Source organism: Zeus faber (genome assembly GCF_960531495.2).
Source record: "Zeus faber genome assembly, chromosome: 11".
Classification (NCBI taxonomy): Eukaryota; Metazoa; Chordata; class Actinopteri; order Zeiformes; family Zeidae; genus Zeus; species Zeus faber.
In genome coordinates this window covers 8010137-8033025 of record NC_137205.1, presented here as the reverse complement: position 1 = coordinate 8033025, position 22889 = coordinate 8010137, and the positions used below count along the sequence as shown (strand labels likewise).

Below are 22889 nucleotides of genomic sequence, written 5' to 3'. Positions count from 1 at the left end.
TCCCACCCCTCCTCCACTTCCGTCAACACACCTGCTTGGTAGAGTTCCCATTCTGTAAAAAGCAGAGTAGAATGAAGAAGGGACTGCCTTTGATTAGAGATTGATGATCTAAATTGGACTTAGACCCTCAGAAGAGCCTACTTCTATTGTAGCCGACCGTATGGTTTTGTCTGAATGATGGGAATAATTAGAACCAATCACAGGATGAAGTTCGGTATCAACACCACTTTACTTCCTCTGTCCCAATACGCACCACTACTCACACCTGAGGGACAAACCTAACCGACCTGCGCAAAATAACAAAGTGCCAATCATCGAGCAGGATGGCAGAAGGGGGCGAGGCTCCAGCAGAAGGCACAGCTCAGGCGTGACAGCTGACTGTCCGACCTGCCAGGGCACTGGGCGCATACCCAGAGGTATATCTAAATCCCTCACATACGCATCCCCCTCAATAAGAAAGCCGTTGTTTCACAATGTAACCAAGTACACCAACAAAACAAATCATACTTTACACACCTACAACCACTATGCACTTGAACACAGAACCATAGTCATAGGAAACAACATTAAACATAACCAATTTAATACAACACAAAGTGCCAAAACCATAGAGGAGGTAACACACCCCCAGGGGCAGTTTTCGTGATTTGGCGGCCCCACGCAAAGACCGATGTGGGGCCCTTCTCCATTTTTCTTAACGCAACCATAGCTAGTGAACAAAAACTATTTGGAGGCAGCTTTTTTTTCAGTTAACAAAGCCGCAAAGTAAAGGACAGACCAAAATGAGAATTCTAACTGTTCTAACTGAATAACTTCAAATGACCTTCAGTCAGGTAGAAGAAGACAATATGGCAAGAAAATATCAAGTATATAAGCATTCATTATTTCAAAAGGATAGTACATACTTTTTGATAAACATTTGAACGTCCACTATTCGCTAGGCGTAGAGGTCCTAAGTCTACAACTGTGTGTGTGTGTGTGTGACAAGTCTTCCATCAGTCTTCTGTGTTTCAACATGGGGGGGGGACACATTAAGCAGGGGGTCTGGCGTCAAACACTCCACTGTGTGCCTTTTCTGCACCAATTTATGTTGGAAATGTCTTTATTTACGCAAAGAAAAACACAAAATTCGGGCGCCAGGTGACAATTCAAAATATAATGGAATAGGATGCAGTTTGCTTTCAAAACATTTATTCTCCTGTAGATCAACCGTTCTCATTTGATATTATCCCTGCTGAGTCCACACACATAAGGCATGATTTACTCTATCCTCTTTGTAAAACTCACAAGTGTTTCAAAACCTAACCATAACACTACTTTGTGGGTATAAAAAGACCATCGTTGCATCGCACGTGTTCTAAATATTGATGAAGGCGTAAACCCCCGAAATCTACTGTGTGTGTGTGTGTGTGTGTGTGTGTGTGTGTGTGTGTGTGTGTGTGTGTGTGTGTGCTCTCGGTGTAGGACACACCGGGATTCCGACTCACGGTGTCCATCAGCCCCGTAACGCTGCCCCGTTCTCCCGTCCTGGGCAAAGTGCTACTTAAACCCAAATAGTGGAAAAAAGGTACGGCGCACTTTGCAAAAAAAAAAAAAAAGACCTTGAAGGACGCGGAACATATTTGTGAAAACCCGCTGCGATGGCGGAATAAGTCCGAAAAGCTCAGCGCTTCGGCATCGACGCTCCACTCCCTCCCCGAGCAGCCCCAGCCACCCTACGACAACACCCGAGGGACAAGCTTCAAGAGGTCTGTTCGTCGCGTACATACGGTCACGCACGTACGCCGTCGAAAGTGTCGCGACACCCGGTCGTCACGCACGATAAGCTCAACTTTGACTAAAATGGCTCAAATGTGCGTAATCGACACGAATCCTCCTCCTTAAATCCTCCTTAAATGACCCTCAGCGCAACTTAGCTCCAGTACTTACCTCAAACACAACCGACCTGGCGCGAGCAAAACAAACAAAGGGACACATCTGACACTTTCGACTGCAACTGCGAGTTATTTAATCAGGCTACTTGAGTATTTCAGTAATTATGCTAAACTATGCTAGTTATGCTATGCTACAACGTGATTTAAAGACCGTATTCGACCGTTTTTCATATTTGCACTTGAAACGCGCGACATGTAATTCAAGTGCGTTGTCAGCAGTTGTGTTTTCTTTTTAAAATGCATTTCTTTTTTCCGCTTGACCAAACGTGACCATTCGCCAGACCACGACGTCAGATTGTCTGTCCTTACCCACCGGCTGATCCAGCGGATCCGCATTGAGACCCGGTAGGAACCAGCCAACAGCCTCGACCCCCTGTTTACTTTGGAGTCAATGATTGTCATTCTAGCGCTGACATCACTTAAAAATAGACGGGTGGAGGACAGCCATTTCATCACTTCCTATTTTTACAGAGCCTTCATTTAAAAATAAATTGCATCTTTCAGTTCATGGCAGCAATGCGTCGGTAATGCACGGTGCATAATGTCCTAAGTAAAGGATGATGTGCAGCCACAAAATAACCCCCCACCGGGTGATCAACGGAGGGGGTTATTTCACAATCATGATCGACTGGCTTAACATTATCACAAATTACACAACTTACTAAATAAAACAATACATTGAGGTGGAATATTGATTTGAAAAGATTGTATAACTAGTATGCCTAGTTTAAGCTAAAAACAATAGTCCATGTCAACTGGCTGCGAGAACACAGTAGTTAGTGACTAGCCATTTATTGTTATTGATGTTGAATAGTACATTAACATTAATCAAGATATGATTAATTCAATTGTTCATAAATTACATTACATAACAATTACATTACATGAATGTCAATTATTTAAAGTAATTAATAGGACGGTTTTGATGACATCCGCATTAAGTCTTCCATTGTAGTTTCTATGTAGTCCCACAAGATGGCGCCACAAGCTAGTCTTAGCATTAGCATGTCGGCGGAGTGATACGACAGACGCGAAACCAGGCGGCGCAGTGGTTGTTCAACGGTCATTATTAACGGATTGCTGGAAACTTCAGAAATAACTGACCAGCCGTGTAATAAAGACACAATAAGTCGTGGGATAAATGTAGTGACTTTAATTAGAGACACAGATCACATACAATGTCATTAAAGTGCAACACATAAGAAAACGCTTAAACATTCCATCCCACCCCGCCCCCACCCCACATCCTGGATACTATACTTGTGTTTAAGCCCCGATATGAAAAATCTCCCCTGAACGCATACGCTTGAAGCACGCTATGATGCAATGCAATAAAATTTGCGTTTTCTTTCTCCCCCTTCGACCAATTGCACATTTTTTACCAGGTTAATACTATGATATAGTTAGTGTCGCCAAACTAAATGGCCTGCTCGTCCTTCTCCGGGACCAAACTGATATGGAAATTTAGTCGGCTGCGGTAAACCAGCCTGTGAATGTTAACTGGACAAACGATAATCTTCCACAAAGGTTGACCACTTTAATATTTGGCGGGAGCATGAGAAAAGCCCGACGACACTCAATCACGAGACGCATTGCCGTTTCCAAAACTCTACTCCAAATAAAATGCCTATTTTAATCGTTCACACGCCTCGTTCGTCTTCTGGGTGTCATCAGCAAATGAGTCAAATTCCAGCCAGGACAACTCTCACTTCTAAATAAGCTTTTATTAATTAATGCAGAATATAGCTCTGCTTTTTTGGGACTTAGTAGCCTACAAATGAGATCCAGTTTCTCATAATGTTGCAAGAGTTTCCTGACCGAACATGAGCTGCTTCATTTCCTTATCACTTTTGTCCAAACACAAAAGCTTGATTGTAATCACTGCAATATCAGCTCTTCAATATACTTCATTTAGTATTTAATTAAATCCCTTTTAGAACAAGCTGGAGACCATTGTGTTTTATGGCTAAAAGTCTGTTCATAACCCAAACACATTGTCCCACGCCAAAGAAGAAAACATAGAATGAGATTGTAAATGATTGGAATTCATGAAGATAAAGCCATTTGTATCTTTGCAGCTGGACTGGAGGTAAACACTTTAGCCACAGAGAGACAACCTTCCACTTTACTAGGAATGAAAAAAATAAGAAAAGGAAAACAAGTCATCATAGTTAAGACAATTGACGCAATAAAATCAAAATGGAATATATTCCATCAGTCTTCTGCGTGAAATTGCACGACGACAACATTGTAAGTGCAGAAAGAGCCCAGAATTCACATCTCAACTCTCACAACTCAAATCTTTTGTGCAAAACAATTCAAAACCAAAAAGTAATTTACAATAAGCAACTAAAAACCAGGGCAAATCTTATCACAACAAAAAAGAGCAAGCCGGAATAAATACACACACTAAATTATTACTAGATTATTTTTATATTCCCCAACTGCCCTTCGAGCATTCAGCAAACAACACAACTAAAAAAAACCATAACAATGAAACACATTTTCATTTTTTTCTGAAGCAACATGTTGCTTTTCAAGCACTCCTGTACAATATCATAGAAACACTCTTAAACACGGATCTATCCTAGGTCGATGCATGTTAAATACTCTACATCCTTTTTAAATAGCTCCACTCCCTCTCTCAAAACAAAAATGAAATAAAAACACAAGTGTAAAAACACAAGTGTAACTACAATAAACAACATGGGAGAATGAGGATGATGAACTCATTCCAACCTTTCCTAAAGGAACCCATTCCCTGGAATAACCAGTTGGCGCAGATGCATTAAATCCAGTTACCTAACCTTCCGTCAGTCCTTCCATGTATGAAGATTAACCAGTAGGTGAATTCCTGCGGGAGCTACAGTAGATCTACCCAGAACGGAAAGGAGACATTAATATATATACATTTTTTTAGGAATAAGTCATTTTAATCATAACTGCTCAGTGGTATGACTAAGTAATGGTAAACTCCACTCTAAGGAAGTTAAGGGGAACAACACATTTTCTGGCCAAAACATCACAACTGAAATCTTTCATGAAAGGAGGCTATAGCAATTAAGCACTGTAGTTTTTCCCCTATAATTCTTTTTAGTGTTTCATAAATAATACATCATATAAAGGGAATGTTGTCACACTACAGTACATTCATGCTGAGTGTATTCTGTTCAGTCTGTGGAGGTCGACACCCATACACACTTATATTCCTAAGTGACATGATTTGACCTTTAAATAAGTTCCCAAGTTTTCGAGGGAGGAAGCAAAGACCTACGATGCATCACTTTGAAATACTTTATTTCCCCCTTTTCTTCCCTCCCGGTCGTTATCTAATTTCCTAAGCAAAGCGTCCAATGTGCCGCTGCGAACGGCTAAACTCTATATTTTCATCTTTGTACAATTGCTATGCAAAGCGAGAGTGGCCGGCCTTTGCTAAGAGCAGGGCTGGAGACTGCCTCTGTTTGATAGTCTAACACGTTTCCCAGAGAGTTTGCCAGAGTGTCTCTTTGCGATCCGTCGTCTTCCTGTTCGCTTTGTCCGACCAGGAGGCCCCGAACCACCCCAACCCCAACCCCCCCCCCCCCGAACCTCAGTAGCGCGTGGAGTACCAGTCGTTGTCGGTCATTTGCACCAGCTCATTGACCACGTCCAGCAGGTTGTAGCTGTGCTTCTTCAGCAGACGCTGGTTGAGGGTGCGGTCGCCGAAGCCCATCTCCACTAGCACGGCCATCATGGTGTCCTGTGTGGACGCGTCCACGGGGGGCTGCGGAGGAAGGTGGGGTGGGGGGCATGAGCTATTCAAATCAAAAATATCCAATACCGAAATGGTAGCAATTGTACAATACAACAGTGGTTCCACTGCTTGCTTCCAATTCTTACAGCTCTTTGGTCGTTTCAGTTGGTGCAATGCACGGTGAGCGAGGGAGGACTTCCTGAATATGGAAAATAGCTAGACCTGCCTTGCTGGAGTGACTTCTGGCTCTTGAGTTATTTCAAAGATTTGTTCGCTACGAACAAATCGTTCGCAAGTCTTGCATCACTCTAAGTCTGCCATTATAATAAGCACAATTCTACAGTTCTCAAAATGGTTGGGAAACACTGCAATAGAATATAACTAGTGCGTCACATTGTAAAAATATCAGTTTGTGTGAAGTTAAAATTCGATACCTTTGATACCAGTTTCGACTAAAACCGCTTCTATTGATTAATACCATTGAGCATCGAAAAATTGTGTGGCATTCAATAGCAGAGTTTGATACTCTGTACTTTTCACTGAAGCTGAAGAGCTTCAGTGAGAAGTACAGCCATAAATGCAAACAACCAAAACAGTTTGTACAGTAAGAGTAATGTTGAGTTGACACATCATTTTGTCATTTTATTTAAAAGGAGTATATGACATTTATCCCTGGAAAAAGACTTATTGGCAAAAATCATGGAACATTGTGGAAACGTACATCTTTCTGCCACATTAAACAGGCTGCGCTCACCTGTGCGGGGCCCTGGCCGGTGAACAAGGCCTTGTAGGCGGAGGCCGCCACTGAGAGAGCTCCTTTAACTAGCCCTCCGGTGATGCCTGGGTGGCTGGCGACCAGAGCACAACACACATTTACACAACCACACACACACAAAAGAGCAATCCATCCATGAGACTGAAATGCAAAAAAAAAAACTACAAGGATGTTTCTCTTGACTGTTTAAGGCCAAAGGTCAAAGTGTACATACAGTATGACACACTAACATACACAAGTTCAAGATATATCACATGTAATTTGAGGCTTTTAATGACCATATAAATCTATCTGCGTTTCTCACATTTTTATGAGAAAATGTATATTTTGAATGTATTTGCGTTTGCGAATGTTTTCGTGCATTATTTTCCACTAGGGAAGCAGAGATACAGGTATTGCATACGAAACCTATCCCAGGCTAAAACCGGACATCAGAGAATATCTCCCAGAAATACCAACATGTAAAATATAAAAGAAAAGTGACAGGATTTTCTGCTTTTTGACACATAGAAGCACGTAAGCGGTTAAAAAAGTCTGTGAAGCAAATTTGGAGTGAATTAAACGTTGGAGAGAGACAGGCAGGCAGACCTGGGGTCCTCAGGGTTGTCCCCCGTGTCTCCGGCACCTTGAGTCTTGTCCCCCTGGGGTCTGGAGCCTGGAAAAAAAAAACAAAGAAAAAGAAGTCACCAACTTCTGAAATATATGCATTGTGTAAATACATTCAAACAAATCAAAATAATAACTGGGATTATTATTATTATAGTTATTATATTTATTTATAATCATATGCATATTTATTTTTGACATCCGAGTTTGAGTCAGTTTTATATTGCATTAATCCTCCTTAACCATCCTTTTTTTAAATTTTTTTATTTTTTATTAATTGTATTGATGACGGAGATCCCTGAAACTCCTGTGATTCTCCATTAAAGCACACAGTCTGCTCTTAGAAATGTGTGTATTCAGTTGTATTTCTGTAAAAGTATAATAGATTTTGAACATTAAACTTTCTTGCATAACATATGAACAGAGTAAGTGGGTGGGTGAGCATTAATTTTGTTTATCCAAAAAGTGGTATCCTATTCTGTCCCTGAGCCACCAGCACCCTGAGACACATGTGGTGTGTGTGTGTGTGTGTGTGTGTGTGTGTGTATGAATTCAGATCATTCAATTCAATCTCTGGTGAGGTTTTGTGTGTCATGAGCTCACCTTCCTCGGTTTGGTAGAGTTCCGACTCTGCCGCCGCTTGCGTGGTATCTGCTGGGGCCGAGCCCGCAACTGTGTCACCGCCACTTTCCGGACTGCGAGGCACGGAAACAAAGATTTCAATGTCCACCGCAAGCGGGAAAACACATGTACACACACAGGCGCGCGCGCGCGCACACACACACACACACACACACACACACACACACACACACACACACACACACACACACACACACACACACACACACACACACACACACACACACACACACACACACACACACACACACACACAATTATATTTACTATGCTAAACATTGTTGATTCTTACTACATTCAAATCCAGGCTTGAAATACATTCATGTTTTGCAGCTGCTTTCCAGTGGAATATCAGCCCGTTTTAAATTATTTGCACTTTTGACCTGTGTCTTTTTAAAAAATATGTTTTTAGATCTTGTGCATTTTTAACAGTCCTACTGAGTTTATAGCTGAGTTCTGATGACTCAAGTGGATGTGAGTAAGTCGTAAGAGTCCATGACATGTTCATAGCTTTTTTATATTATCTTTTCTGCCTCAATTAAAGCACTTTGAATGGCTCTCGAAATGTATGAAATTTGCCATACAAATGCATTTGCCATGCGTGTTTGGTACAGTTCTTGGAATAAGATTTTAAGTTTAGCCTGGTATAAGAAGCTGTCTCCCATACATCCCTAATTCACCAATGTCATAGAAATCACTCCGTGCAATTGATATGGACCTTGGTGTAAGGATGGCCGTAGGGGGTGCCACCACCTCGGGCGTCAGCGGCTCATCATCCAGTGTCTGTGAGGTGCACAGCATGTCGTTGGCACTGCTAGTGGATGACACGCCCAGCCCTGCTCCGATGGTGCTGTTGACGGTGGTCCCCTCCGACAGGGTCTCTGCTTCACTGGGGGTCTCGGCAGGCTGGGACAGGGCCGAGCTGCAAACAAACAAAAAATATTGAAGGATATTGAAGGAGAGGCCGGAAAAAGTGTGAGTGGATGTTTAAATAACTAATATGCTTAAATAACACAGTGGGATAATACTAATACAGATAGAATCTGGATTTTTTACATGGACTTTTAGTTTCTCACATCCTAGGAATAGAAATATTAGGGTTTCTAAGTCACACCAGGTCCCCACAGGGATCCCTCAATGTACACCTCCTCACTGGAATCAGTCATCCAGGCACATAGAATCGCCGCCTGCACGAGCGCCTCGTGTGGATAACGCACATTTTAGTATTTTTTATACCTTCAGAGCTTATTGTGCGTAATCACCGGGTGTCATGACATTTCACAGCATGACTATGTATATGTATGTGATAAATAACCTCTTGAATTTTGAATCTAGTTTCTCCTACCACTGCTACGCTGATGACACCCAGCTCTACCTCTCCTTCCCTCCGATCTCTGCATGCCTCACAGACATCTCTGTCAGGCTGAAGGAACGCCACCTCCAACTGAATCTCTCCAAGACAGTGCTCCTCATCATCCTGGTAAGTCCAACAATTCAACACATGAATGTTCAGCTCGGCTCGTTATCATTAATGCCATCCAAATCTGCTAGAAATCTTGGGGTAGTGATTGACGACCAGTCAACCTTTTCTGACTAAATTTCCTCTGTCTCCTCATCCTGCAGATTCACTCTGTAAAACATCAGGAAGCTCAGACAAGTACACCTGTTGGAGCACTCGGCACAGTTCCTTGTCTAGGTGCTTGTCATCTCGCGACTAGACTACTGCAACGCTCTACTGGCTACTCTACCAGCACGCACTGTTAAACCTCTGCAGATGATTCAGAATGCAGCAGCACGCCAGGTTTTCAACCAGACAAAGCCTGCTGGCTCCCTGTAGATGCCTCACGCATCAGGCTATATACCCCGACCTGCCCTCTGAGTTCTGCAAATGAGTGCCAGCTGGTGGTGCCTCCACTGCGTGGAATGAGTTCTGAATCCAGACTCGTCTCATGCATGGTGGCCCAATGGTGGAAGGAGCTACCCAGCTTGTCACGCTTTGCAGAGAACGTGACAAGCTGGTTAGTTTTTGTTGATGTTGACTAGTAACAACTAGTAGTTAACATTGTGTTACTTACGTTGTTGTATTGACATAGAAATTAGAATTATTAAAATTAAGAAATTAAAAAATTAGAATACATTGACATGTGTCTGTCTCCTGCTTTGAAATATGTGCAATATATTAAAGAACTTCAATATATTAAAGCAGCAAAATAAGTAAAAAGGATAAAGGTGGTGAGTGTGTGCATACCTGTACATGGACTCCCCTAGTGGCCGGCTGGTGTCAAAGCAGTCAGGGAGGATGATGATGTAGTCCTCCGAGGAGGCAGAGGACGAGCGGCTCCTCATCCACTCAGTCTTCTGCTCTCCCCCATTCGTCCCCTCCCCCTCCTCCTGCTGCTCTGCCCCTCTAGTCTTTCCCTGGAGCTCCGTGCACACGCTCTTTGCAGCTCTGCCTTCATCTGTCCAAAAGAGACAGAGCTGTATGCCAGTCGGTATTGTTCGCTGTACGAGAACTTTGGTCGTGGAAATGGCAGTGCGGCATCTCAGCGTCAAACATCTCATCGCGCGTCAACCTTTCTCAATCTCAGTGTCGTTCTTGCTGTTGGTCGGTATTCACTACACTAGCGTTTGCAATCTCCAAGACTGAAATATCGGTAAGGGGGCAGCTCCTCGCTTATCGACCAATTCGCTAAACGACCTAGTCGTCGGAAGGGAACTCAGTTGTTAAGTGAGGAGTAGCCATCAGCTCACCTGGGATCCTGTACTCCGGCAGTGTGGAGGCCCTGGGTGGGGCGGAGATGGGGCCTGGTCCAGGGCCCGCGCCGGGGGTCACCGACAGGGGGGCCGGCAGGCAGGCCTTTAGAGGGGCCGGGAGTGAGGCCTTCAGGTTGGCCGGTTCTTTCAGGGTGGGATCTCTGCCAGAGGGGCAGCTCTCCAGGCCCTTCTCCGTCTTCAGCGCTTTGCTCTTCACACAGGAAGCGGCCGAGCCTCCCTGGGCAGCAGGGCGCAACACTGGGAGGGAAGGGAGAGGATTGCAAGAATTATATGCAGCACCTTTTTAGTCTCTATGACCTATCTAAGTGCAGCCATTTCGATATATTTGCCAGATGTTCTCTCTACCTCCTAAGCAACTGGTAAGTAAAGTACATTTAGGGCGCTTTCGCACCTATTAGTCCTGGGTCCAGCACGCCTAAGCCCACTTAGCTATGGGGCCTGTCTCTTTAAGAGATTGCATTTTGGGTTATGTAAGGAGCTCTGTTTGCACGTGGTTAGAGGAGGGCAGCCACCGTCCGTACAATTAAAGATTGATGTTACGGTAATGAATGCACTTTAGCTTAGTCTAGTGTAAAATAGTGGACACACAATGACAGTGAAAAATGTATACTCCATCACTACATCCCCTTATTACTCTATTGTCATGTTTGTAATTATTATTATTTTTTTTTTTTTTCATGTTTATAGTTAAGAAATCTATAATTAAGAAATACTACAATGTCACGGTAATGTAGGGGTACATCACTGGAACAATATATTTTTACCTGGACACGTTATGGTAATACATTTTTTGACAAGATAACACTCAAATAATATCATATATAAAAACAACTAAGTAGGCCATATAGCAGGCGTTGTGCACTTTAATATTTAAATTAATTATTTCACATTGTCTGTGAATATGCGTACCAATTTGTAATATAATATAATATATAAACAAATGCCCACCCGAAACCCACAACACACAGCATGTTTGGCTCACTTCCTGTGATTGGGTCGAAACGTGGTCGAATAGTGTTCTAACCGCAATCAAACTACCAAAGGGGTAGTGCATCAGGGTTTCATTCAGGCCACCACAACCCGCCCACAGGTACTCCACTACCCCAGCCCTATCAACACACATACAAACACACCAGCCCTTCATACTACCACTTATAAGTATAATGGATGGATACTCTAGTAATTTAAAGAGCAAGTGAATGCAAGGTTTGTTGCCAGCAGGTCACCACTGTGAGGATACCATGATAGATTCAGGCAGTCAGTTTTTCATGATTGTCTATATTTGAACAGGCTGCATAATATATTTCAACACAGGAAACAAGTCACATAATGCCATTGCGAATTTGATCTCTTTAACCTTGAAATTTGAAGAACTTACTCTTCTGGGCATGACTATAAACAATAAATAATTACAAACATCAGGTACTGCACATTTGTGCGTCGTCGGCCCACTTTGATTAAGAGGGGCTGGTACATAATCAAAGTAGGCCGACGACGCACTCGCTATTGTTTTTACTAAGCGACCAGCTCACCGGGATTTGTCCTGGAGCTCATGATGGCCAGTCTGACTATGGTTCCATTCAAACGGACATAACACTGCATGTGTGAAAGTTTCCTTAATCAAGATAAAACTGATAAAATAATAAATAATAATAATAAATAAAATTATGAGCATAGATTTTTCAAAACATTTACAATCCTTAGTATGGTTGATGGATTAAGATGATGGCACCTTTACTGGTGCCAGGGCGTGTCCCTCTCAGGGGGGCATGGTCAGGGGCTTCTTCCAGGGTCAGGGAGCGAATCACGGTCTCACAGACAAACTGTGTCCCGCTGATGTCATCCCCCCCTTCCTCCTGGGCAGGGACTCCGCCACCGTCACCCGCCGAACCCGCCCCCGTGGGAACCTCTGAGAAAAGAGGATGTCGGTAGAATCAAGTACTGTAAGTGATGGGACTGGGAGCCATCGTCATTGAATTTGTTGAATGATTTTGGAAAAACAAAAAGTCTCCATTACCCATAACACTTGTGACAACCTCAGCCTCTTCCTGGATCAGACCCAAGGACGGACTGCACTTGTCCTGAAGGTGGACCTCGTGGGCCAGAGGGGACATGCAAGGCGTCATGTCTGGACGAAACGATGGACGGTTGAATGGATACATAAGTAAAAAAGGATGAGGGGAAAAAGAGATAACAGAAAGGGCATAAATTAGCAGAACAAAATAACATGAACAGATCGATGCCAGAGAAAATCATCAAGTGTGCCCAGTGTTCCTGATGAGATACAACAATCTTGTTTCTCCAGAGTGGTGTGTGTCACAAGCCATCTGCAGTGTTTTGATGAACATTTTATGACTATTTTTGTACCGGACAATTGGCTGCTTTTGGTTGGCCACGGTCATTTGAAAACTAGCAACATGTAGGGTCTCGGTCTGTGAACCACCGGAAAGCCACATGTCAGGATGCTGACAACAAAGCATCCTCTTTGAAAAATGCTTGAAGGCACCATGAAAAAGATGTGTTTAGTGGTTCATGCCCCCAGCATTAACTATTCACCGGTTTTTGGACAGTTTAATGGTGATATTTGGATCAGTTTTAGACGAAACAAGGGGATCTCTTCTGTCTAAAACTGATCCAAATATCACCATTCCGACACAGTATATTGCACCAATAATACACTTTGCATTAAGTGTACCGACAATGGCTTCATAAAGCTGTTTGTTCTTTTCTAGTATACCGCCTCCTTGAATGTCTGAAGCACGTCCTCCCCTGAACTCTGTGATTTCTGTGTTTTTCGGACCAGGTAAAGGGCGCTCACCTGCTGGGGTGTTGTTGGGGACATTCTCCAGTTCCTGCACGATGTTGATGTCCAGCAACTCAAAAGACAGCAGGTCCTGAAAATAAATAAATAAATAGATGACTTGTACTAAAAATACACAAGGAAAAACGAAGGAAGGTCAGTGTAGTGTTTGTTTCCTGTTCTCTGCTAAGAAGAGACTATGGCTACCATGATGGTAAAAAAAGCTACGTAAGCTCAGTTAGTCACCTGTGCCGTGAGCAGGTCCACGGATGGGATGTAATAGTCCTCCTGGTCCACCGACAGCAGAGGCTGGTCCCTGGAAGTGGAGGCTTTTCCATCCTTTGCTCCAGACAGTGGGTTCTTTCCCTGTAGACAGAGCAGAACTACATTACAGTATAAAACAAAAATATGTGATGTATGGTTAACGGATATAGCACCCCATAGTGTCAAAAACAGACTGCAGTCCACTACAGGCAAGAAAACAAATGGTTCCAAGAAAGGTCAGGTCAGGAGGGTGTGGGGAAGGATTTGACTAAACTACCATCCATCCACCAACCCATCCTACCTGTGGGGTGACGCAGGGGGACACCAGGATGCCATCAGCCATCATGGCAGCTGGGGCCAGGGGGTCGACCACGATGCTGCACCAGACCCGGGGGCCAAACTGTTCTCCACCGTGGGCCAGACGCCAGTGGGAGGTGTAGGAGCCCTCCACCCCGGGGGAGCACAGTGCCACGCTCACCACGCCGACCTGCAGCACATAAAACCCAATGTCAACACATCACTGCAGCATAAGATTTAATGTATTTAAGGTGTTTGAGTGTCCCGGTGCCTCACCTGTCCAGGCTGGAGGAAGGGAACAGACACTTCCCTCCAACGATCCCCAGAGCCTACGGCCAGGTTTCCCCACATGAACTTCAGCTGCGGGAGACACCAACAATGTCATCGCTGAACTCAGAACTATTTGGGAAATAACAGCGTTCTAATAAGTCGGGCTGCTATACTTTGGTGTCAGCATTCCAGCTGACGCCCCCGGTGTTCCTCATCTTCCAGTACTTGATGAACTTGGTGCCAGGCCGGAGCCGGGTGCCATCTGGGAGGTTCTCGTCCAGAAACACCGCCGTCATGGCTGGAACCACCAGTGGGCAGGGGCGTTTGGGACGCCTGAGCAGAAAATTGTGACAGCAACTCGGTCAATTACTGTCCATCGAGTATACTTCTCTACAACCAATTCAGGAGCTCACAGAGGATTTTGGCAAGTTTGTGATTTAGTTTCAGCCAGACAGAATAATTTGTTACATTCCATACCTTATCCCCCCATAAAAATGCATAGTATGTGTTTCGAAGAATATAATAAGTGTGTATTGTTGGACATGAAAGTAAATGCATTGGTGACGCTGGTAAGATGAGATGTTGGTAACTCTTATAGGTATAGCAGGAAACGGTATAGCAGATGCTTTATGCTAATATTACATGACGTCATTTAGCTTTTGCTTTTGTTCAAAGCTAATTCAACTTATTCATACACCGATGGAGGCAGCCATGCAAAGCTAATTGGGAGCAGTTGGGATTGGGTTTCTTGCTCAAGGACACCTCAGAATGCTACCAGGAGGAGCCGGGAACAGATGATACGAGACAACACGCCCAACGCTCGTGTTACACTGGAGCCACTTACTCTGGGCTGTTGTTGTGTTGGGTGGCCCGGGGCTGCAGCAAGACGGGGGAGGAGCTCCCATCCCGGTGGGACGAGCTCCACTGCAAGCCCCGCCTCTCCATCCGCAGCTGCTTCCTGATCTCCTTGACTTCGGCCTTCAGCTGACGCTTCTCGGCCTTCAGCCGCTGCTTCTCGGCCTTCCGAAAGCTGCGGTCGCCCCGTCGGTAGAACCTGGGAGAGACAAAGATGAAGCAGGCGTAACAGACAGGAGGGCTATGAAACCTCAGGGAATGAAAGATCTACACATCATCAAACATCTTTCGTACAGGGCAGCTCTCCGGCAAAACAAACAAAAGCGGAGACATCCATCTGGAGAGCGGTAACTTCTAAGGGTGGGAGCTCCTAAAACGGTTCTGTCAGATTTGACTCTGGTTGACGACGGTTTTTACGAATCTGTGTTGTTACCCGACAGGTGCAGTTATTGAGAAATCTTCCCAAGCCGACGCGCGAAAACCGTCATAGCCGCCAGTACATTTGTTTCCGGTGCCACCCCTACCTGCTGTGGTCCGGGGCGGGGGAGCCGTGCTCCGGGATGGAGAGGGGAGTCCTCGCCCGCACCAGGTTGTGACTCGGGTCGTGGGAGAAGCTGCAGGGCTCACACAGCGTGCAGGACGTACACACACTAGAGAGAGAGAGAGATCAGCAGACGAAGGGGCTGGGATCTGGTTAACTCACGTTGGCGCTTAGGTCTCAATTCACTGGCACTCCTCCTTCTTTCACTTTCCTTTCTCAGACACAGACCATTGGCGTCGTATTGACTTACTGTATATTCAACATAAACATGTTCAACGTTCAACTTTTTTTTTTGAAGCGTGTACAAGTACAGAATATTCTTTAGCAATCAGATGGGCTAAAAGTAGCAGAGTAGTGAACATCACACTGTGTATACTCAAGTACGAGTAGAAGAAAATCCACTACTCAATGCAAATTGAGGAGTTAATGAGTTTGTTATTTTACTGGGATAGTTAGAATTTATTTGATTAGTTAGCACATTAATTGTAGTTATGAAAATAGGTAAGTTAGTTAGTACATAGTTGTTTGTGATTAAGTTAGTAATTTACTTAGCTAGCTAGTTCAATAGGAGTTATGACACGAGTAAGTTTGTATGTAGTTATTTATTGATTTAGTTAATAAGTAAGTGGTTACTTAATAGTTTATCTACATTGGTTAATTAGTGGTTATGAAATGAAATGAGTAAGTAACTATTCATATTGTTAGTTAGTTGTTAGTAGCTGTTTAACAAGTTAGTAAGCTAGTTAATGATAGTTGTGAAATGAGCAAGTTAGTTAGCAAGCTGTTGTTTGATCAAGTTAACAGTTATTTAATAAGTTAGTGAGATAGCTAGTTAATAGGTAATTATAAAATGAGTTAGTGAATTCGCAAGTAGTTAGTTTTTTTACTTAGTTTGGATGTTAACAGTTATTTCATAGTAAGTAAGCTTGCTAGTTAATTAGTAGTTATTTAATACTTTAGTTAGCTAGCTAGTTAATTAGTAGTTATTTAATGAGTTATTTGGTTAGTTGTTGAGTTAATAAGGCATTACATACCTGCACTGGTATCCTCCTCCGGCGGTCTGTCCCCGGCAGGAGGAGCAGGGTGGTGCGGAGGAGGCGGAGGAGGAGGGCGCGCCGGGCAGCGCAGAAGACGACACCTCGGGGACCTGCTGGGCCCCAGTGTCCCCCCGGGCCCCGGGGACCGGACCGGGACCGAGACCCCCAGCACCTCCATCCCGAGACCCCCCTCCGCCTCCTCCAACACCACCGCCACCTCCTCCCGCTCCCCCAGACCCCCCCGCTGCTCCGCCTCCCCCCAGGGGCTTGTGGATGCAGCACTGGCCCGAGAACTCCCGGCAGATCTTCTCCACCGCCTCGCGCACCACCTGGTCTTTGAACTGGAAGGAGGGTGTAAGACAGAATAAAAATGTAAGGTTTGATTCATTCAGGCACAAGAGACAACTCGGGAATACAACTATAAGATCCCAAATTGTACAATGTCTTTCTCAAAACATGACACACCAGCTCAAACAACCCCTAGCAGCCGTTAAAACTTCTACAGCAACATTTCCCAACCGAGTCACCCAGTTTCATGCTGCATTCCATGAAACTCAGAGGAAATCGAATCTTCTACCTCGGAGAGGCGCCAAGTAATGGCCATTTAAGTCGGAATTTTGGGGTACATCACTCAAGTCTGAGTGTTCCCAGAGAACAGGGGTGACATCAAAGCAACATGACATCACACAATCTTCCCATCTGGATGGGATCTTATTCCGAAAAAACATCCATCTTCCTTTCATGCCAAGGTAACAGCATGACATCACAAGTTTTTCCAAACAAAACACTCGTCCTTGTTTTCCCTGAACAAAGGCAACTGCAGCACATTATTGTTTGTTTGTTTACACTGGTACCTTCTCCATGTAGGAGGTGAACCAGGCCGGCGGATTCTTGTCTTCTTCCTTGGTCCCCTTCAGCTCCTTCAAGATCACCTTGGCAGTGGAAAAAATATGAAAGCCATTTACAGTATGCAGGAGGAAAAAAAAAAAGGGCTTTACCAGTTTTGCCCATTGTATGTTTATCATCAGTTATCCTCAACATTAGCAACAACATTAGCATGTTCTTGTTATTGTAGCAACTGCGATATACAAATGACCCTACTCCCACTTTATTTCCCAGCACCAAGAAAACAAATACAAAATGAGAAAGAGAAGGAGGAGCGGTAACCCGGTTAGGTCAGAGGCTAAATACTAAATATGGCGGTGGTATAATCATGAAATTACGATATCATCTTGTTGCCATATGCACAATTTTACAGCGCGAATCCCTGACGTGAAAATATTGCTGACTGAAATATGTACACTCCATTTTCAACATGGTACACGGCAAATACTGTGGAATACTCGATTCCTAGGTCACTTATTTTGAATTATTACGTGATTATTGGTCAATAGCGGAAATGGGTGGTCCCTTGTTTCCGAATAATGGCCGTCGTTAAGGGCGACCATTTCCACGCCTGGTTTCACGTTCTTCCTTTCACGCCACTCGTGTGCTAATGCTAATGCTAACGCCATCGCTGCACCATCTTGTGGCGCTACAGAGAAACTACAATTGAAGACTGGAGGAGATCATTTTTTCTCAAAGCAGGCATTCTAATTATAAAATAATTTCAAATTTCAAATATTCCGTCCCAAGTGTTTCTCATTCTTTTATTCAGTGCCGAGATCCCGTGCGCTCTCACCATTCCCTGCTCGGGCACGGCTGCCTGCACCTTGCGGCTGACCGCCTGGGTAAGCGCGGGGCAGTGCTGCTGCGGGGGCCGGAAACCCCTCTTGAGCTCGGCCTTGGGGGCGGCAGCCGGGGCCGGGAGGGTGGCGGCGGGGACCCGGGAGGGCTGGCCCCGCGTCTCGTACACGTTCATGTGCAGGCGGTTCCCCTGCCTGGCAGCGCTCTGTACATTTATTAAAGCATGTTCATACATGGAATAAAAGTCAAATTTATAAATCAATCCTTATAGAATAACCCCAAGAATTAGGTAAGCATTAAGTTACAAACAAACATAAACCTGAAAATGAACAAAAAAATATATTAAATTTGACTAAATAAATAAATAAAGAAATAAATAATAATAATAATAATAAAGAGAACCTGGAAAATAGTTTCCCGGGTTCTCTGAAATGGAGCCCAATTTTCAGAGTTTGCTAGAATGCAGCATGGGCTTCCCCCGGTCTATTGTCTCCTGGTTGCTCGTCTTGTGGAGCAACCACAATGCGCTCTGCACGGTGCAACCCTCTTGTCTTTAAAACGACCGTCCACATTTGCCTGTAAACCAGAACTCCTCATTGTTAGAACTCACCGTGTTGTCTGTGGAAATAGAGCCGCACTCTCAGTGAGGGGTGGTCGTTTGGTGCCGTGTGGGGCACGTCATTTATTTGTCGAGTTTTTTCCTTGGATTAAATTTTCCATAAGTTACGTTTCCATAAAATACGACAAAAGTTTTGATATTTCTGTGGGTAATTACCATTGCACGGCTTCTATTTTTTCGCCACCACACTGTCTTATGAACTCATCATTGATTCTCACATTACAGTTTTTTGGAGGGACACTCAGAGGATTATTTCCTATTAATTTTTCCATTAATCCGGCAAAGTATTGTGGGCCATGGATTTTAAATATCAATCTAACAGATCTACTGACATCTACCAGGTAAGAAGCTATATAAACATACACGTAAATCGATAGTTTGGTAACTTCTAAAGACTACAAAGTTACTCATTCAACGACGCACACTGGACACTGTCCGACTCAACATTCTCAATCGGAAATTGTACATTTATAGTAAATGATATGATGACGTCATAAAACGTCTTCCTGTTAATCTCATCTCGTTCAATTTCCAACATGTGGCGTGTCAGTTAACCAAGACCAACTGAGTATTTTGGGTCAACTTGGTGCGGTTTTTCGCTAATACATGCTCTGTTTGTGGATCGATTTGAATGAAACTTCAACCATGAGGTCTTTGTGACAGCGTGGTTCAAATGAGACATAAACCGTGTTCGTGTGTTATGCATGCTGGACCTCTAATAATAATAATAATAATAATAATAATTTAATAACAAACTTTAAAAGGAATGATACAAAAAAAATAAATGTATTCTTTAGTAAGACTCAAACACATCTCCAATAGATATCCAGATTATAAATTGGTTAGAAGTTAAAAAAATAAAAAAATAAATGAAAACAATAAACTTTGAAAGCTATAATACAATTTTTTTAAACTATAAAAATTGGCCCACCTTCAATGCCTCTTCATACTCCGCTGGAACCAAAGCGAGAAGTTAATTCACTTTCATTTAAAGAAGGAAATTCAAATAATTGTGTGTATTACTACCGCTCACTCACCCTGGCTGTTGATGGATACCTGCGAAAACAGACACAGAGATGGTATTAATATTATAATGTAGTGAATTGACTTGAGTGTAAAAAAAATGAATTACAAATGAATTAGGGACAATTTAAATCCAGCGCTGAGTGTCTCAACGGCTATTTCAGTGGTAAGCAGAAAGTGGGGCACTTTCTGAAGTAATAATGGCAGGCAGCGTCTCGTTCCGCTGGCCCTGGGTTGTGAATTAGGAAAAAATTTCTATAGTGGATGTTGAATTGAAATTTGGAGCTTGTTACTTTTTTTTTTTAAGGTTAACACAATAGGGGAATGTCCTGTCTTCTCACCTCCTCGTTCTCCTCGTCGAAGTAGTTCACCTGGAGGTTGCACAGGCCGAAGGAACGCTTCACCTGAGGAGGTGACACACAAACACTAATTCAATAATGGTCAACTGAGATGTATAGTATGTAGTGTGCCTACTATATGGCCCACTGTTTTTAAACAGCTAAGTGTTGCCATACAGTAGGCATACCTTTACAATTTTATTGAATTATTTTACATTCTGTGAATATGTGTATCAATCCATTTCATGGTGGTTTCATGAGAATGACCCGGCTGCTAACATTAGTCACACCCTGCGTCCGAAATTTTATTCTAATCGAATATTCGTACTATCATCCCAGTTTACTAGTAGGTGGCACAGTGCATTGCACTGCTGCCTCACAGCAATAAGGTCCTGGGTTCTGACTGGATGGATGGACAAGCTTCAATGCAGAGAAGACATTTCACGGCCTCCATCTGCGCGCACGTGTACTAGGGTTTTGGACAAACTGAAAAGTACGCTGTATGCTATTTCAGAAGGTCCCGTCAGGCCACCCAACAACTCTTTACACACTGCTGTGTTGTGTGGACATTGTTAAAAATGTTAAGCCAACAGCAAATTAGCTTGTGCATTTTATGGCCCTGGCACAGCCTAACTCTAAAACTAAGGGATCGTAGGAAATTATTTGGATCCCTAAACGTATACTATCAGCCAATACCCAGTAAACATCTGCTTAAGAGAAAGGCAACATGCTTTAATGTGTCAAAAACACAGAAAATAAGGCTTTTCTTGACATGTGACACAATATGGCTCTTCGTGATCTCAGCTTCATGGCATGTTTTGAATGGTGAAGAGACCCCCCACACACACACACACACACACACACACACACACACACACACACACACACACACACACACACACACACACACACACACACACACACACACACACACACAATTGTCCTTCAGTCCAGTTGATTAATTTTCTGCCTAGCTCTTAGTTTCCGTGCACATTTGTTCACACTGCATAATTGCTTGAATATTGTACTTATCATCAATGGTCGAAAGGAATGCTGGTCCACTGAAAAGTGAAATCTTTATTAAAGCGTACCTTTCAGTAATCCCCAATGAGTACATCTGACAGGCAAATGCCTTGGCAATGAATGGCCTACATAGGCCAAGAAGCCACATCTGAGCGGATGACACAACGCCGCACAGTGTGACATTTTAATGTCTAGTGTGAATGATATCAATGCGTTTATTAGTGGACTTTCCACGCCTCACAAAAGGTGGAATATAAAACCCAACAGACTAAGGTGTAGTTCCATCACTGCCACAGCACCACAGTGGAGCTCTTATCATAGCCATTTCCACAACGAGGTCAAAAGCAGTCTCATGGCCACGTTAGTGTTTATTCCTAAAAACGAGTTGTAGTTGGAACCATTAATGGGAAGACGCAGGTATTCATGGATAGAGAGTTTGGTCAAACAGAGACAGACACCTGAAGCATTCTCTCAGGAGTCACAGACTTCAGATATCGCAATCATTTAGCAATAGCATTGGTACACATTTGGACCTTCTCATCTATTGTTATCCGTGCCCGTATTATTGCACACATATGTAGAATGTAATCCACAACCAATTCTAACAACCATACTGCCAATTTAGCCCTTCTACTTTTATTTTTTAATACTGTGTGCAGCGTCACACTTTGAGTATTCTGTATATTGCTGTATTTTGTTTTCTTTTTAAGGTTAATTGGTATGCTTGTCAGAGTATTCATTTTTCAGCATAGTCAAATGGATTGACATGTGCTTACTGGTGGTGAAGAAGAATACAAGGTTCAAAGGTTCACTGATTTATCAGAGGTTTATTGGTTTATGGTTATTGTTTAGGTTATTGTTTATCATATATCGACCTTTTATTTTTATCTTTTTTACTTTTAAAAATAGTATCAAGCCAAATTTTCATTTTTTTTTTTGTTTTTTGATCATTCTGATCACCTACTTTTGTATGCTGCTGTGATACCACAATTTCCCTGCCGGGATGAATGAAATATCTATGTCATGTAATCTAACAACAGACAATATAATTTGTCGTGTAAAAAATATCAAGCAACGTTAGGACATTTCATTCCGTTTAAAACGGCATTTTGGCATTTTTAAGTCGATGCCATCGCCTGCGACTGATCTATGTGATGCACAACGACAAGGCTCACACGGTGTTTTATTATAGTAATGCATACACGTTAACACCGAGGCTACATGGCAACAAAATCACGATTCACAATACATTCAAAAACAGATCCGGTCCGCCGCCCGGCTTACCATGGCCTCCATGGACTCCCAGCTCCTGGTTTCGGAGCCCGACAGGTGAAAATTCTTCGCATTCCCGCGGAAATTCACCTTCAAGTTGATGTAGAAGTCCATAGCTCCGCAGTCCCGCCGCGTTTCAACGCATCGTTACAAAAGCGTAGGGGACGTAAACGCGACGTCGGGCGGGACACGGAGCGATTCGGCTGCGACTTGGCCGCGGGGACGAGGGACGCGTTTACTGTTTACATCAGCGCCCTGGACACGCCCAGGCCATGGTCACGTGTCCGGAAGAGCGCGGCGTCCGTCTTCACGAGCGTCAACGTTCGTAACCAAGTGCGCGTTTCACTGGGACGGAGATGGAGATGGAGACGGAGATGGAGACGGAGATGGAGATGGAGA

At 43.6% G+C, this 22889-nt stretch overlaps 1 protein-coding gene and 1 pseudogene across 2 annotated transcripts in view; both read right to left on the bottom strand.

The window, feature by feature from the left end:
* The window catches only part of LOC307236951 (transmembrane protein 106A-like), a 9168-nt pseudogene extending 6801 nt beyond the window's left edge, over nt 1-2367 (bottom strand). Inside the window, exons 1-2 of the transcript XR_013844771.1 lie at nt 2248-2367; nt 1-52 (exon numbers count right to left, since the gene is read on the bottom strand). The exon at nt 1-52 is cut by the window's left edge and continues 148 nt beyond it. The product of XR_013844771.1 is annotated as a transmembrane protein 106A-like (transcript). The remainder of the gene's footprint in view (nt 53-2247) is intronic.
* Nucleotides 2368-3187: 820 nt separating this feature from the next.
* Nucleotides 3188-22604, bottom strand: nbr1b (NBR1 autophagy cargo receptor b; the record flags this gene model as incomplete). Its single annotated transcript, XM_080009545.1, has 24 exons — nt 3188-4808; nt 5523-5697; nt 6422-6515; nt 7031-7097; nt 7652-7743; nt 8409-8612; nt 9939-10149; nt 10442-10702; nt 12198-12374; nt 12483-12593; nt 13284-13359; nt 13512-13631; nt 13831-14016; nt 14103-14186; nt 14270-14429; nt 14941-15150; nt 15476-15601; nt 16527-16870; nt 17384-17461; nt 18211-18420; nt 19766-19788; nt 19872-19890; nt 20199-20261; nt 22503-22604. 23 exons carry the CDS (start codon nt 22602-22604, stop codon nt 5524-5526), a joined length of 3192 nt encoding a protein of 1063 aa, XP_079865671.1. The 3' UTR covers nt 3188-4808; nt 5523.
* Between the last annotated feature and the right edge of the window lie 285 nt (nt 22605-22889).